This window comes from Mustelus asterias, chromosome 24, assembly GCF_964213995.1.
Source record: "Mustelus asterias chromosome 24, sMusAst1.hap1.1, whole genome shotgun sequence".
Lineage (NCBI taxonomy): Eukaryota > Metazoa > Chordata > Chondrichthyes > Carcharhiniformes > Triakidae > Mustelus > Mustelus asterias.
Genome location: NC_135824.1, coordinates 33,558,005 through 33,573,430, shown reverse-complemented (window position 1 = coordinate 33,573,430; position 15,426 = coordinate 33,558,005). Strand labels below are relative to the sequence as shown.

Genomic DNA, 15,426 nt, shown 5'->3' with positions numbered 1-15,426 from the left:
TAAGTCCCCTGGGCCGGATGGGATTTATCCTAGGATTCTCTGGGAAGCTAGGGAGGAGATGACAGAGCCTATGGCTTTGATCTTTATGTCGTCATTGTCTACAGGAATAGTGCCAGAAGACTGGAGGATAGCAAATGTTGTCCCCTTGTTCAAGAAGGGGAGTAGAGACAACCCTGGTAATTATAGACCAGTGAGCCTTACGTCTGTTGTGGGCAAAGTTTTGGAAAGGATTATAAGAGATAGGATTTATAATCATCTAGAAAGGAACAATTTGATTAGGGATAGTCAATACGGTTTTGTGAAAGGTAGGTCGTGCCTCACAAACCTTATTGAGTTCTTTGAGAAGGTGACCAAAGAGGTGGATGAGGGTAAAGCAGTTGATGTGGTGTATATGGATTTCAATAAAGCGTTTGATAAGGTTCCCCATGGTAGGCTATTGCAGAAAATACGGAGGCATGGGATTGAGGGTGATTTTACGGTTTGGATCAGAAATTGGCAAGCTGTAAGAAGACAGAGGGTGGTGGTTGATGGGAAATGTTCATCCTGGAGTTCAGTTACTAGTGGTGTACCACAAGGATCTGTTTTGGGGCCACTTCTGTTTGTCATTTTTATAAATGACCTGGATGAGGGCGTAGAAGGCTGGGTTAGTAAATTTGCGGATGACACTGAAGTCGGTGGATTAGTGGACAGTGCGGGAGGATGTTGCAGGTTACAGAGGGACATAGATAAGCTGCAGAGCTGGGCTGAGAGGTGGCAAATGGAGTTTAATGTGGAAAAGTGTGAGGTGATTCACTTTGGAAGGAGTAACAAGAATACAGAGTACTGGGCTAATGGTAAAATACTTGATAGTGTGGATGAGCAGCGAGATCTCGGTGTCCATGTGCATAGATCCCTGAAAGTTGGCACCCAGGTTGATAGGGTTGTTAAGAAGGCGTACAGTGTGTTAGCTTTTATTGGTAGAGGGATTGAGTTTCGGAGCCATGATGTCATGTTGCAGCTGTACAAAACTTTGGTGCAGCCGCACGTGGAATATTGCGTACAGTTCTGGTCGCCGCATTATAGGAAGGATGTGGAAGGATTGGGAAGGGTGCAGAGGAGATTTACCAGGATGTTGCCTGGTATGGTGGGAAAGTCTTATGAGGAAAGGCTGAATGACTTGAGGCTGTTTTCATTAGAGAGAAGAAGGTTAAGAGGTGACTTAATAGAGGCATACAAGATGATCAGAGGATTAGATAGGGTGGACAGTGAGAGCCTTTTCCTCGGATGGTGATGGCTAGCACGAGGGTACATAGCTTTAAATTGAGGGGTGATAGATATAGGACAGATGTCAAAGGTAGGTTCTTTACTCAGAGAGTAGTAAGGGTGTGGAATGCCCTGCATGCAACAGTAGTGGACTCGTCAACATTAAGGGCATTTAAAGGATCATTAGATAAACATATGGATGATATTGGAATAGTGTAGGTTAGATGGACTTTAGATTGGTTTCACAGGTCGGCGCAACATCGTGGGCCGAAGGGCCTGTACTGCGCTGTAATGTTCTATGTTCTAATTCTCTCCGGATTTTCTGCCCGCATCGCTGTTCTCTCTGATGGCGATTGCGGGCTGAAAATCGCTCCCATTGTTATTAACATTTAACACATTTCTCTATGCTCTTAAAGAATCCTTGCCCCATTAATTTAAATGGGATAATTCCTCTGTTAAGTGATGATCAACTAATACAACAGAATAAGTAATTTCTAGGCTGCACTATGTATGACCACTATGTGACACCTTTGCAATTCATCTAAGCACACCTATGATACTTGTTTAATTCTTGCTCCGTCAAAAAGTAAACCTTATTTCCTTTTCATTTAACAGGCGGCATCACTGTCCACATATGCCAACAGGATTCGGTGACAAGACTTTGCAGCCTTGTCTGCTGACTGAATACAATGAAAAATACCCTATCTATGGAGGTATCAAACCCCGGGAAAGCTTCAAACCAAAACCTGAAATTCTGTCTAAACGTGACAAAATGGAAGGAACCTCAACATTTAGGTAAATGTCTGAAGACAATGGTACCTGAAATGGAACCAGGCAATTGTTTAGTCAATCGTATTAAATGCACAAATTAGACTGATCCTGTTGATCTGCACTACCAAAGTTACAGCACTTCATGCTTTATCCCTTGCATTGTAATATTCATTCATGATTAATATTATTGAGCCTTCTTTAAATACAAGACAAAATATCTCCCTAAAGAACAGCATTTCTTTGGCAATTCTTAAGCATAGCTTCATAAAACGTTTTGGCATTCAAATATTCCACAACACCATTTTGTGGTTTTGTCTGTCTAAATGTATTGCTTCTCACAGATTTGAATTTAGAAGGGTGCAAAATTAGCTTCCACAAAATCATTTGCAAATTTAAATCCAGACCCTTATTTTTCTCAGTTTGATAGTATTGGCAGTACACATGAATGGGTCAAGTGCCTCTAAAGTACAAATAGACTTCACCCGTGTTTATTGCTCTGAATATTTATGCCCTCTCAAAACGGATAGATGAACAATGGCAAAAACTATAAGAGCCACATCTTGCTAAAACCTCATTAAAAGTAATTAATGATGAACTTGTGTAGCATTCTGCAACTATGCAGTCAACTCAAAGAAAATATTTTGTGTTAACTATGGCACCAGAATTTAATCTGGTGATGGGGTCGGGAATGATGAAAACTTGGAATTCTTTGTACTAATTTCAAATTTGCAATATCAGCTAAGTGCTACACTATTGTATGGCTTTTTTGTGGGTCCAGAAGGCCTTGGGTTACGACAACAAATGCACCTCTCCTGAGTTTGAGGTTGCCATTGTGACCCTATAGGAATTTGTATCCCCACCAACACTACTATTTCTGTGTGCCATGCTGATTTTGGAAGCCCTAAAAGAGACCTCATGACCACTGGGAGAATGCCTGTTGAGGAAGGTGGAACCTTTTTACGGGTAAGTGTTCATGTTTTGACAACTTTTAATATCATAACTGTATTGGATTCTGTATTGTAACATAGATGTGTGTTAACTGCAGTGATTCATCAGAGGGCATTACTTAAGTTTTGATATGCACCCAAAACTGTAGGAAACACTGCTTGAGTGTAATAATCTGAAGCGACTTAAATGCCCTCAGTTCTTCTAAGTGAAAAAAGACCTTCAGATGCTTTTATTTAGAGAAAAAAAACAACCACTAGTTCCTGGACTGCTTTGATTAACAGGGTATCCAATGAAGTTCAAAATAGGCCATCTGTTTTTTCAGTTTATATGGACTCCATTGTTTACATTCCAATGGTTTGCTACAGCTGAGCCTATCATGAATGCTTGGCTGAATTTCAAAGTTTCAAGCACCATTTCAAGAACCATGTTCACATTTTGATTAGCTGTTTTAAGATTTTATTAAATGATTATATGCCTTTGATGTGATAAGTGAATAACTGTTTGCCCATTTTTACAATAAATTAATCACCTGAGGAGTCTTTTTTGAATAGTTTTTAGGAATTAGATTTTTTTTTCTGATTTGGATGTGTATTTTGTTACGATCCCAGTTGGTGTTACCACGGGATGGGAAGTTCCCAGAATGGGACCTGGTTCAAAAGACAATGGGCGGGACTTTATGACCTCGCTCGAGTGATTCCGTGGTAGGCGGGGCGGTAAAGTTCCAGCACAAAGCTTTGACTTTTTATTAGAAAACATGGGTATAGAGTCACAGGACTGCCAATTTGCTTTTAATAACGAAATATATTAAACATGAAAAGTTTGACTATAATACAATACTCCATCACTCCTCCACAAAAATGTACACTTTTTTAAAGGATAATACAAGTTACAACATATAGTGTATGCTGTAAGGTTTTCAATAATCACACAGTCCCTATAACCCAACAGGCTAACTGTGGTCAGATAACACCCCACTCTGAAACCACATGACAGATGGCATCCAAACAATCTTCTGTGGATTTTTCTTCAAATGCCCCCAGATGACTATTATACTGTAAGCCAACTGATCTCACTGGACTCTAGCTTCCAACTCAAACAGACATGCCTTAGAATGTTCTTTCAAACAATGCTTTCCCTCAGCTGTTTTCAGCAAGGATTCTCCTCCAGGTTTTCCAACTTTCCTTTCAGTATTCCTTTGTCTTGAATAGCCAGGAACTTGCAAACATTCACACAAACTCTCAAATCCAGCCACTAATTGCTTCACAATTCCTTCACCCTTTTAGTTCACAGACTATAGATCTCACCAACCTTAGAAATACCTCGGATATCACTGGCTTTTCACTAGCTAACTCCACCAGGTCTCAAAACTACCTCTGTTTCCTGACAATTTGAATAACATCTCTATTGGATAGTTGAAGCTTATTTATTTTTAATGTCCATTTCAAAGACATCTTGAGGTCTGACCCAAGTGGATACTGGATGAGTGGCTATGTCTGGTACATGGGAAGCATGGGGGCAGAGTGTGTATGAAGTGGCATGGGGAGTATGAGAGGGCATGGAGGGGCCTAAATTGACCATTTAGGATAAATACTCAGTCTTACTTTTGTTCATATTTTGTGGTGAAATGTTACATATATAACATGTGAGTCACACAATGAATAATATTTAATGGAGGTGACAGGGATCTTGAACTTGGCTGGAGAGTTAGCAAAATGCCCCTTGTCACCTCTTTTTGGGAAAGCTTGCCAAATTAAGTGCCAATCAGGTACTTAACTCAGCAATCAATTGCACCATTTCTACCATCACTCTGCCTACTTCATGCAGATGTAATGAAAGAAAGACAAAACTTACATATATACAGCACCCTTCATGATGTCCTAAATTGCTTAGAAGCCAATTAAGTACATTTGCATTATACACTGGTATAATGTAGGCAATATTATGAAATGGCAGAGCATGCAGGCCCGAGGGGACGAATGGCCTACTCCTGCTATGTTCATATGTCATTCTGGAATAGATGAGATGGACTGGGCTAGCTAGATGACCTTTGTCATCCATAATTACCTTGTGAACGAAGGTTGGAATCATGCCTGGAGTTCTGTCTATTTCGTTGCTAATGAATTACTATGAGCGGACTTTGTGGGGCGAGATTGCCAGGACAGAAGTGTGTAATGGGGTCATAGAGAATCAGGAACCTGTTTTAGACTGTACATGGTCCTCAAGAGTCTTTTTCATTGGCTTCAATCTTGTCTATTTACCTATTATTCAACTTTAACTTGGTGCTTTTCAAAGAGTGTTTTTGAGGTATTGTAATATTGTGCCACAAGTTGTGTTGCAGAGTATATTGTAGCGAGAAATAGCAATCAGCAGAGTCTTCAGTTTGCTGATCACAAAACAGACACAATTGTGAACCATTTAGTCTTTGTCTGTGGCCATTTAAAAAGTCTCTTGCACAGAGACACCTGAGGGCCCCAAAACAGAAGAAGCACCGGGGCCCATGATTTCTCTCCCTGGCCCTGCCTCCAACATGTGGCTAAATGCTTGTCAGCACATCCAGTAATGATTTTAGGGTTGGAACCAAAGAAAAGCTGGTCAGAAAGAGATTCAGTAGAGTAAGAATATTAGAAAAACTTAAATGGGCAATATCTAGAATTCTCGGTAAAAAGATAAATGGAAGCCAAGGAAATGTTACAGAAGGGTCTGAGAAGATGAAGAAGGCTGGAGCATTGATCAGAATCATGGAGGGGGCAGAAAATCCTGGCTAGAATGTTTGTTTGTTTTTATAATGGAATGACCACTGGCGGGTATTTAACCTTTTTTATGAATGAGATTTTCTTCTTGTGTGAAGTGTGTTTGAGTGAGAGCTCTATTAGAATTTAGAAGTTCTTTTTAAAATTTCTGCTTCATAGCCTCTTGAGGTCTTCCCATAATGGATATTGGATGAGTAACTTTGAAGGATATACGGGGGACATGAAAACCACATGTGGAACATTTTTCTTAATTCATTCATGGGACATCGGTGTCACTGGCTGGCCACCATTTATTGCCCATCCCTAATTGCCCTTGAGAAGGTGGTAATGAGCTGCCTTCTTGAATCGCTGCAGTCCATGTTCTGTGGGTTGGCCCACAATGCCGTTAGGGAGGGAATTCCAGGATTTTGACCCAGCGACTGCGAAGGAATGGCGATATATTTCCAAGTCAGGATGGTGAATGACTTGGAGGGGAACTTGCAGGTGATAGTGTTCCCATTTATCTGCTGCCCTTGTCCTTCTGGATGGAAGTGGTCATGGGTTTGGAAGGTGCTGTCTAAGGATCTTTGGTGAATTGCTGCAGTGCATCTTGCAGATAGTACACACTGCTGCTACTGAGCGTTGGTGGTGAAGGGATTGAATGTTTGTGGATGTGGTGCCAATCAAGCGGACTGCTTTGTCCTGGATGGTGTCAAGCTTCTTGAGCATTGTTGGAGCTGCACCCATCCAGGCAAGTGGGGAGTATTCCGTCACACTCCTGACTTGTGCCTTGCAGATGGTGGATAGGCTTTGGGGAGTCAGGAGGTGAGTTACTCGCCGCAGTATTCCTAGCCTCTGACATGCTCTTGTAGCCACTGTGTTTATGTGGTGAGTCCAGTTGAGTTTCTGGTTAATGGTAACCCCAAAAATGTTGCCAGTGGGGGATTCAGTGATTGTTACACCATTGAATGTTAAGGTGTCTCTTATTGGTGATGGCCATTGCCTGGCATTTGTGTGACGTGGATGTTATTTGCCACTTGTCAGCCCAAGCCTGGATATTTCCAGATCTTGTTGCATTTGAACAGTATCTGAGGAGTCACGAATGGTGCTGAACATTGTGCAATCATCAGCGAACATCCCCACTTCTGACCTTATGATGAAGGGAAGGTCATTGATAAAGCAGCTGAAGATTGTTGGGCCTAGGACACTACCCTGAGGAACTCTTGCAGAGATGTCCTGGAACCTGAGATGACTGACCCTCCACAACCATCTTCCTATGTACCAGGTATGACTGCAACCAGCAGAGAGTTTGCCCCCTGATACCCATTGATTCCAGTTTTGCTAGGGCTCCTTGATGCCACACTCAGTCAAATGCGGCCTTGATGTCAAGGGCTGTCACTCTCACCTCACCTCTGGAATTCAGCTCTTTCGTCCATGTTTGAACCAAGGCTGTAATGAGGTCAGGAGCTGAGTGATCCTGGCTAAACCCAAACTAGGCGTCACTGAGCATCTTATTGCTGAGCAGGTGCTGCTTGATAGCACTGTTGATGACCCCTTCCATCACTTTACTGATGATCGAGAGTAGACTCATTGGGCGGTAATCGGCTGGGTTGGATTTGTCCTGCTTTTTGTGTACAGGACATACCTGGGCAATTTTCCACATTGTTGGGTAGATGCCAGTGTTGTACTGGAAGAGCTTGGCTAGGGGAGTGGCAAGTTCTGGAGCACAAATCTTCAATACTATTGCCGGAATGTTATCAGGGCTCATTGCCTTTGCAGTATCCAGAACCTCCAACCATTTCTTGATATCATGTGGAGTGAATCGAATTGGCTGGAGACTGGCATCTGAGATGCTGAGGACCACTGGAGGAGGCCGAGATGGATCATCCACTCGGCACTTCTGGCTGAAGATTGCTGCGAATGCTTCCACCTTATCTTTTGCACTGATGTGCTGGGCGCCTCCATCATTGAGGATGGGGATATTTGTGGAGCCTCCTCCTCCAGTGAGTTGTTTAATTGTCCACCACCATTCTTGACTGGATGTGGAAGGACTGCAGAGCTTAGATCTGATCCGTTGGTTGTGGGATCACTTAGCTCTGTCTATCACTTGCTGTTTTTTGCCATTTGGCATGCAAGTAGTCCTGATTGGTAGCTTCACCAAGTTGACACCTCATTTTTAGGTATGCCTGGTGCTGCTCCTGGCATGCCCTCCTGCACTCTGCATTGAACCAGGGTTGATCCCCTGGTTTGATGGCAATGGTTGAGTGGGGGATATGCTGGGCCATGAGGTTGCAGATTGTGCTGGAGTACAATTCTGCTGCTGTTGATGTCCCACAGTGCCTCATGGTTGCCTAGTTTTGAGTTGCTCGATCAGTTCGAAGTCTGTCCCATTTAGCACGGTGACACAACACGATGGAGGTTATTCTCAATGTGAAGGTGGGACTTTGTCTCCACAAGAACTGTGAGGTGGTCACTCTTACCAATACCAATACTCTTACCAACCTGCCGGCTGCAGATGCATCTCATGGACAGATGCATCTGCAGCCGGCAGGTTGGTAAGGATGGTTTTGATTTGATTTGATTTATTATTGTCACATGTATTAACATACAGTGAAAAGTATTGTTTCTTGCATGCTATACAGACAAAGCATACCGCTCATAGAGAAGGAAACGAGAGAGTGCAGAATATAGTGTTACAAACATAGCTAGGGTGTAGAGAAAAATCAACTTAATGCAAGGTAAGTCCATTCAAATGTCTGACAGCAGCAGGGAAGAAACTGTCCTTGAATCGATTGGTACGTGACCTCAGACTTTTGTATCTTTTTCCCGACGGAAGAAGGTGGAAGAGAGAATGTCTGGGAGAGGGTCCTTGATTATTCTAGCTGCTTTGCCGAGGGAGTGGAAAGTGTACTCAGAGTCAATAGATGAGAGGCTAGTTTGCGTGATGGGTTGCGCTACATTCACGACCTTTTGTAGTTCCTTGCGGTCTTGGGCAGAGCAGGTGCCATACCAAGCTGTGATACAACCAGAAAGAATACTTTCTATGGTGCGTCTATGAAAGTTGGTGAGACTCGTAGTTGACATGTCAAATTTCCTTAGTCTTCTGAGAGAGTAGAGGCGTTGGTGGGCTTCCTTAACTATCGTGTCGGAATGGGGGGACCAGGACAGGTTGCTGGTGATCTGGACACTTAAAAACTTGAAGCTCTCGACCCTTTCTACTTCATCCCCGTTGATGTAGACAGGGGCATGTTCTCCTTTACGCATCCTGAAATCGATGTCCATCTCCTTCGTTTTGTTGACATTCAGAGAGAGATTATTGTTGCCGCACCAGTTGACCAGATTCTCTATCTCATTCCTGTACTCTGTCTCGTCATTGTTTGAGATCCGACTCACTACGGTTGAAAATTGAATTGGAGGGGAATTTGAATTTGAATTTGGATGAGGTCCGGTATGTTATTTCCTCTTGTTGGTTCCTTTACCAACTGCTGCAGACCCAGCCTAGCAGTTATATCCTTTAGGACCCGACCAGCTTGATCAGTAGTGCTGCTGCCGAGCCACTCTTGGTGGGCATTCAAATCCCCCACCCAGAGTACATTTTGCACCCTTGCCACCTTCAGTGAGGGGGAATGGATGGGACATGATAAATAAGAAAGAGATGGGTAAGGCATAGGAGCCAAAAGTGTTGATGGGAGATGTGAGGCACGCAGGGGTATGGGTAATATGAGGATGAATGGAGGGGGCATGGGAGAGTCAGATGAGTCATGGAGGTTGGGTGGGTATGAGAGGATATAAGGTGGAAGAACTGGAGCCTTTCCTACAGTACTTCATCAGTGCTTTTCACTTAGAACCTTTATTGAACTCATCAGAAGTAGTAACAGTGGACTTGCCTCATGGCAGAGTCACATAACTACAGCAAGTCAGACATGACATCGGACTGGTTACATTTCACAACCCAAACATCGCCCTTTACATATCAAAAAAGATATAAACATTCCTTTTTCCCAGCGAACAAAAGACATATTTGCATATATGACCTGTGTGACTATGAGTTACCTAAGGTACCCGTTATACACCCACTGTTTATCAACTATTTGTTCTATTAGTCATTCTCTGCAGATACATTGCACACTTAGGTCACTTAGTGGTACGTGTGCTCTTTGACATCAGCTTTTTGTCTGGGTGATGTTCCTTGTCTGGAGAGTGTAATTCCTGTGGTCCTTTTTTCCTTGGTTGACTTGTTGTTCCATTGCAGTTGTTGGGGACATATGGGGCTCTGGGATTGACACAGTTCTGTACTTGGGACAGCTGGTGTGGTCCCTTCTCCCTGACACACCGATTGCTGTGAGGGAACAACTTCCCGAGTTGTTTGGATATGCCTACACCAATATACTTGGTTGTTCACTTCCACTGCATACGATTGAAATTACAATTTTTCGATGCATGTGTCAAGTTTCCATGTGAGCTGACTCCTTTTGAGAGCGTTGAAGGTTCGCACCCTGACTGACTCTCCAATGCATCAGGTCTAATACCTGCCAGGCTGAGAAATCACTCTTAACAAAAATATGGTGGTTAATAAGCTGGTTAACTGCTTAAGAGGTGTGAAACTTTGGGGTGGCACGGTGGCACAGTGGTTAGCACTACTGCCTCACAGTGCCAGGGAACTGGGTTCAATTCCAGCCTCGGGTGACTGTGTGGAGTTTGCACGTTCTCTCCATGTCTGCATAGGTTTCCTCCGGGTGCTCTGATTTCCTCCCACAGTCCAATGTGCGGGTTAGGTTGATTGGCCATGATAAATTCCCCCTTAGTTTCAGGGGGATTAGGACTGTAAATATGTGGGGTTACAGGGATGAGACCTGGGAGTGGGATTGTTGTCAGTACATGCTCAATGGACCAAATGGTACTGTAGATTCTATGATTCTATAAACTAAGTGCAAATACAGTTACAGCATCTGTAATCACAGGAGTGAGATTATAGAATGTGAGGAGCACCAATCTAATCAGAGGAGCCTTAGATAGAGTACTTTGATTAACACAATCTATTCATAGCTGTAAATGGAAACACTTTAATAGCTATTGTTAATAAGGCAATATACCTCCTGGTGATTTAATGTGCATTTTTATAGTATGTTCTCTCTCAATCATGTATATGATCATTTGTATACCTGCTTTATTTCACTTTTAATCCACTATTAATATTATTTGTAAGTAAAAAGAACTAAGGCCTATGTACCTCTTATAGGTATAACTTACTCTCATGTCAATAATACAATTAATCATAGAATCATAGATGCTGACATTTATTTTAATTTATTTAGTAGGTCACATTTATGCTAATGCTTTTGTACTTATCATTCAAGTTCCTTTTTTCTGATCTCCTACCATGTCCTCTGCTTGGCAGAGAAGTGTTGCTGCAGTCTCTCATGCGTTGCCATGTGAAATGACTTCTTCTGCATGCCAGGGAACTGCCTTACCCACCAATTATAGGTGTGCATCACTCCCATTGCTGTGCCAACCAGGGCCTCATTGGTAAAGCAGCCTGTTTTTTGCTGGTGTTCATACATAGTCTGCAACGTTTGAACATTCAACAGCTGAATTTCTCAACATATTGCATTCTTACTGGTTGACTGGCTCATTGGCCATTTGCGAAGAATGAAAGGATCATTATTATTGTGTATGGGTTATGACTGGATGCAAATATTTCTTTGGTGCTAAAAAGACTGAATTCTCACAGAATGTATGTTTGAAAGCCTTTGTAATTCCTTCAGTGTTTTTTGGATATTTTCTCCCATTTTTAACAAAGTCAGCCCATTTTATTCTTCTGCTGAGTAAATGATTAAGAGGTTAAAGCAATAAGTTAACTACTTTGGGGTGGCACAGTGGTTAGCACTGCTGCCTCGCAGCACCAGGGACTCGGGTTTGATTCCACCCTTGGGTGACTGTGTGGAGTTTGCACATTCTCCCCGTGTTGGCGTGGGTTCCTCCCAATGCTCCGGTTTTCTCCCACAGTTTAAAGATGTGCGGGTTAGGTGGATTTGCCATGGTAAATTGCCCCTTTAGTGTCCCAAGATATGTAGGTTAGGGGGATTAGCAGGTTAAATGCATGGGGTAGGCCTGGGGGTGGACCTGGATAAGATGTTCCTTCAAATAGTTGGTGCAGATTCGATGGGCTGAATGTCCTCCTTCTGTACTGTAGGAATTCTGTGATACATTACAGAAACATTTGATTCTTATTTTCCCATCTGCAGAACAGATTATATACCTTATGAAATTACACATCGACCAGAGCCTTTTCAGCATGATTACAGACCAAAATCTGGTGAGATAGATCATCATACAACCTACAAGACAGACTTTGGCCCTCACAAAATTAAGCCTGTCCAAAGTATGCGCCCTCCACCAACAAAACCTGGGAAAGGAGCAAAAGTAGACACTGTACCAACATATAAAGGTAAATTCTAAAATTACTGAAAATGTTAATTTCTAATCCCTTCCTTCATAAAGCCTGCACACTATAATTGCAGCAAGTAATAGGATGTCTTTATACATATCTGTGTACAAATAGCCATTTGGTGGTACAGAACTTGAGCGTTGTTGAGAAAGACACGTGTTGAAATTACAAAAAGCTTTGACAATTTGGCCTTTTTCAGCAATAAACGAATGACCATGATAATGTCATGGTTCTTATACTGGCTAGCAACCTTGAAATGGCAACTTCAAATACTACCATGGCAGTTGTGAATATGAATTCATAGCATCTAGTATTTTTCGCCGGCATTAAAAAATGACCATGAACCATAAAATCCCGACAATGCAGAAAGAGGCCATTTGGCCCATCGAGTGTGCACCGACTCTCCGAAAGATCATCTTACCCAGGAAACCCCTGGGGAGAATGTGCAAACTCCACACAGGAAAGTCACCCAAGGCTAGAATCGATCCCCGGGTCCCCGGTGCTGTGAGGCAGCAGTGCTAACCACTGTGCCACCATGCCACCCTGATCAAGCTGTCATATTGATACAAAAACCCGATGGATTCAAGGAAGGGAGTTTGTACCAGGCTTGATCTATACACAGCTCAGCTTTTCACTATCTGGTTGACTTATAATGCCCTCCGAAGAGATTTAGCAAGCCAGCCAGCTGTGAAAAACAGTTTAGGACACTGGGATAGGCAGGAAGTACAGTTTTGCCAGCCACATCCAACAGGACAAATTAAAAGTTAATTGCCTGCAGTATTTCGCAAAGAGAATGGGTAAAACCCTTATTCACAATCACTTGAAGTTTCAAATCTTGGAGTTTCAATTGCCCATGGTAGTGGTTTGAACAGATTCCACAGCCACAAGTGTCTTGTTTTGTTGCAGGTTACAGTTGAGACAACTGTTGTTGCAATGGTAGCCTGGGGATACAATTTGACTATTATACTCTTTCAAAACATCCAGCCCACAAAATGGTAGCAAGTGATGAATGTATGCCTGAAAATTCTCTTTGAAAGTAACCCGGTTGAAGTCCACATTCCTCAAAGGAGAGGACTTCTTGAAGAATATTCACCTTATGTTTTACTCCCAATGCTACAAGTGCTTAGCGCTGAGTAGTAGTGGCAAATGCACTCTCAAAAGCAGGGCAGCAATGAGATGAATATCATTGTCACTATATCTTTAAATCATGTTAAGTACATTGTGCAACATACAGGGTGAACTCTTCCAGTTCTTCACGCTGGCGGGACCTTCCGATTCTGCTGATGGAGCGACCTCGCTGCAGGTTTCTTGGGAGTGTGGGGTGGAATCAATGGGAAATCCCATTGATAACAGCAGGATTAGAAGATCCTGCCACTGGCCAGAGGCACACTACTTCCCACCCCCGAGAAACACGCCGCAGGGAGGCGGCCAGAGAATCCCATCCACAATGTGTGTTTGACATGATTTTATGTACTTTTTCAAATGCAGGATTATTTGAACTTTAATATTTATGTGTTAATTACATTCAGACTGCTCCATGTGAGAGTGTAAAGTAGATAATTATTCACCTTTGTAATTAATAAGCAGAGTCATCTCCCTATCTCCCATTTTCTACAATGCTGGGGCAAAAATATTGGGATGTGATATGGTAACTAACATTTTAATTTTGCTAAGACTTTTGTGAAAACGCAATATGTCCTCATATCCATTAGCTTAAAAGTATTGTCCAATATATTTATGAAGCCATAAGCTAATATACTAGCACTTTTTATTTCTAAAAAGATGATTATCGACTATGGGACATTCCCAAAAGAAAGCCTAAAGCTCCAGAAGTTTACTGCCCTCCTAAAGCACGGTTTGGAAATCCATCTACATTTCAAGATGACTTTGGTCCCAAGGTATATGCACTGAGGGAGAGTTTCAAACCACCCGATTCACAAAGGGCTTCTGATGTCCCCTTTGATGGTCTAACAAATCACAAAATTGCTTATGTTCCTCATCCGCTGGGGGAACGATATGTTAGGCCACCAGATGAATACAAACCAAGTGATAAACCTTTTGACAGTATCACCACTCACCGTCGTGATTTCAGAGGGCTGCATGGAGATCCTACTAAAAGCTTCAAACCTGATCCTGGCAAGATAGGATCAGACGCGCCCTTTGATGGCAACTCAGAATTCCGTGATCGTTTTCAGGCTTGGCCTTTCACCTTGCCATATGTCCACAAGCATCCAGATTATGTGCAACCAGATGGTGCAATGGATTTAAATAGCACTTCCCACCTTGATTATGTTGGGCATAAAGTCAAGCCACCTTCTCCATTTAAACCTGCAAGTGCAAGAAAGGTGCATGCTCCCTTTCAAGGGAGCACTACAATGAAAGATGACTTCAAATCATGGGATCTAAAGAAGCCAGAGATAATCAAAAGAATTGAAGAAATCGGAATACCAGATGCAAAATTTGATGGTTTAACAACCTTTAAAGCCAATTTTGTCCCTCATCCAATTAAGCTAACTCAGAGCTTCAAACCATCAGATGCTCCTCTACATAGTGCAATACCATTTGATGCTGGAACCTTATATCGTACTGAGTATACACCAAAGAAGCTGGAAGTCTGTCCTGCAAGCTATCCTACTCCACCAGGCTATATCTACGAAAGCACTGATTCACGTGGTCATAAATTCTTCCACAAGACAACCCCATCAGAGGAAAAGCTGGCGGTGCCAAATGAAATGCATATTCCTAAAGAAGTGGCTGTAGCATCCTAAAGTCTTCAGGTGCAACTTTAATGTTAGTTATGTACCAAATACCAAACTCATTGTGTAATGCGAATTACAATTTCTTTGTCTTACTCTGAAAAAAAGCATTGACATTGAATTTTTGCTCCCTCTAATTACAATTCATTTGGTCTATTTTTATATTGAGCAACTTTATTAATGAAATAAGTATATTCTTAAAAATATCAGAAGCGACATTTTTTTCAATTTCAATTCAGATGATTACTTCAAAAAATTGAATTGTTGGTATATTTAAAACAGACACAGCAAGGTGTCTTGAACCTGGCTGATTTTTTACAATGTCCACTATTTAGTATCTATCACTCCTATAATCCATTCAATGTCAAACCATTCAAGTACTTATTTTAGAATCCTGAAAATTGTCCTGTTTGTAATTACCCAAATAATTTAGCTATTTCATAACTTTACAATGAACAAAAACAAGGCTCCTGTCTCTAGAATATTAATCACAATGAGAAATATATATAATCGAAATATATTATCCCCAGAA

The 15,426-nt window shown here is 42.0% G+C and overlaps 1 protein-coding gene across 1 annotated transcript in view; it reads left to right on the top strand.

The window, feature by feature from the left end:
* The window catches only part of saxo2 (stabilizer of axonemal microtubules 2), a 53,810-nt gene extending 38,904 nt beyond the window's left edge, over window positions 1-14,906 (top strand). The window contains exons 2-4 of the mRNA XM_078241002.1: window positions 1,858-2,037; window positions 11,936-12,138; window positions 13,921-14,906. Of these exons, the coding sequence (XP_078097128.1) occupies window positions 1,858-2,037; window positions 11,936-12,138; window positions 13,921-14,906 (1,369 nt within the window). The remainder of the gene's footprint in view (window positions 1-1,857; window positions 2,038-11,935; window positions 12,139-13,920) is intronic.
* Window positions 14,907-15,426: the final 520 nt, after the last annotated feature.